At 39.1% G+C, this 2,510-nt stretch overlaps 1 protein-coding gene across 1 annotated transcript in view; it reads left to right on the top strand.

Annotated features, from left to right (window-relative positions):
- The window catches only part of LOC106533735 (dystrophin), a gene marked incomplete at both ends in the record, with an annotated part of 132,044 nt that overhangs the window by 41,724 nt on the left and 87,810 nt on the right, over positions 1 to 2,510 (top strand). The window contains 1 exon segment of the mRNA XM_014030160.1: positions 2,075 to 2,247. Within this exon segment, the coding sequence (XP_013885614.1) occupies positions 2,075 to 2,247 (173 nt within the window).

Raw genomic sequence — 2,510 nt, forward strand, 5'->3', positions numbered from 1 at the left:
GTGGGTGGGTGGGCGACGGAGTCCTCAGCCAGGACCCTCCGGGCGGAGGCAGAGAGTTTCTGGTGGCTGGGGTACCCCAGCAGCTCCGGACGTGCCGACAGGACCCTCTCAACCTGACGGCAGATCATGAGCTTGGTGGTAGGGGTGGGAGACCACCGGAGCATCATCAAAGCCCMGCTGATCAGGACGTGAGTGATCAGGAGCTCCTCCAGCAGCAARCACGGGACCGGCTTCCCCAAAGCAGCTGAGGAAAAACCGGTCGTGGGGAAACCAGTGGACAGGTCGCAGTCATCCGGTAGTGGGGAGAAAAAATATCTGTCTGTGGGCTGGGTGTTTGGTCTGATCATTCAGACACGATCCAGACTTAAAAAGGTAACCCAGGGCACAGACACTCAAAGTACTCAAAAAAAGGTTTTAATAACAAAAAGGGGCTGACAAGCAGCTCAAAAACACTTACATTCACGTAGCATAACTTAGGACTTCAAAACTCTCTTAGGGACCAAACAGACTGACAACACAGTACAATGATCAGACTGAAGACAGGACACCAAATATAAAAGTAAACTAATGAGGGCAAACTAGAAACACCTGGGAGGAACACAAGGGCAATCAGGTGTGCAGAGGCAGGGCAGCTGCACAGAGGAACACAAGGGAACACTGAAACACTAGGATAAACAAAGCAAAATTAACTCAGACCATGACACTTTTGACAATAAAAACAGAACAAAAAATATCAAATCTCTCTTAAGAACTCTTAAATAACATTTTTTATAAGTTGAATTTCAAAATAATTTAAAAACAGATTTAATTTTGTAATGATTTAAAACATTTATTAGATTATTTTTTTTAATTTTGTGTTTTTTTCTTAACTTCCCTCCTGCTTTCTTAGTTCCCCCTGGCAGCCCCCATGTTGAAAAACACTGGTGTCGCTAACAATGATCCCTAACACATGCTGATTGCTAGTTCCAATTAAGCTAAAAATAATAACAGTTTCTAAATCTACAAAAGGCTATAAGATAGCCAGAGTTAAACATACAAACTAAATTTGTGCAGTAGTATCTGAGAAACAATTAACAAAATCTAAATTTAAATACAAAATCCAAGATGACGACCAAAACTAATTTTAAATGGCTACCACTTAGTTATTTTTAAACATAGTGAGATGAAATTTGGTGTGGTGAGAGCTTGTGTTTTTCCACAACCTTGCACTGAGGTTAATATTTTTTATTGTATGTTTAGTTTTTGTTAGTGGAGTTAAAGTTAGCAGAAGCTAATGGGTCTGCTAACGCGTTCCAAAGGTAGCAAAGACACTAATCCACTAAGTGAAACATTAGCTTAGATATAGCAGTGTAGCAGAACTCTGTGCACCACTGCCAGTAATCAAAATTTTGTAATTGTAGATTTGTTAATCTTTTTTTTAAGTTCTTCTTTTTCCTCACGTCATTGTTTTTTGTTCGGTCCTTGTTTTCTGCTCCATTAACTTTCTGGTTCGTTGTTTTCTGGCAGGTTTGCTGTTAGCTGCTAATCAGCTAACAGCAGAACTTGTTTTTTATTTAAGAGATTAGCTTTTTTCACAAACTTTGAGAACCGTTTGCAGACAAATTACCTTATGCAAAGATTGTTCAAATTAAATTAGTTGTTTGTTTGAAGTTGTTTTTTAAAAAGGGGCAGATATAAGATTATTTTCTTCTTTCTGCACAGTTTTCATTCATTAATTGATTTACTTACTWTACTTACAAAAACAAGCTAACATCAACAGGTGTGTCCGTCCTATTAGTCTTCAGCTAGAAGGAGATGAATATGTGAGACACAGACTGAGAGATAGTTGACTTAGCGGTTAGTGTTAGCAAGTAATTTTAACTTGTTGAGCTTCTGATAGTTTTTTTACGTTTTCTGTTGTATCACATAATTATCACGTAATTAAAAATTGTATCACGTAATTAAAAATCTAAATTTTTAATTATGGATGATGAGTTAGCGAATCTTACTTTTAAGTTTTTAGTTGTTTAAAAATAATTTGACCAATATCTGTTCAGTCCCACTTCTTTAGTCTCCTCTTTCTCTTCTCGCAAAGGAAGTGGAGGAAAACATCATTAAGCTTGAACGACCTGTGGAGGCAGCTCTAGTCCACAAAGACGAGGGCGTGTCAGCTGCTCGGCCTTTGGAGAGCCAAAGGATCCAGGAGACAGCTGCCCTCCTCACTACCAACTGGGACAAACTGAACAAGCTCCACAAGGACAGACTCAAGTAAGTCCAAAACCACGAGGTTAATACGGGGTGGGTTTGTATGCAAATTAAACTTCTTATTTTTCATATAAATTAAAGTTCTGGTCAAAATGGATAGCATTCCAGGAGGAACAGGAAACCTGGGTACCAGGACATGAATCTGAGAAACATGGTTGTGCTCCAGAGTCAATGGGCCTCATGCAAGAACATGTTCGTATTCTTATCCTAAATTTCTCTTACTTTTGTTCGTACAAAGGGTTCGTACGAACATGTCACGTCAGATT

The sequence above is a fragment of the Austrofundulus limnaeus genome, unplaced genomic scaffold, assembly GCF_001266775.1.
Source record: "Austrofundulus limnaeus strain Quisiro unplaced genomic scaffold, Austrofundulus_limnaeus-1.0 Scaffold1010, whole genome shotgun sequence".
In the NCBI taxonomy this organism is placed as follows: domain Eukaryota; kingdom Metazoa; phylum Chordata; class Actinopteri; order Cyprinodontiformes; family Rivulidae; genus Austrofundulus; species Austrofundulus limnaeus.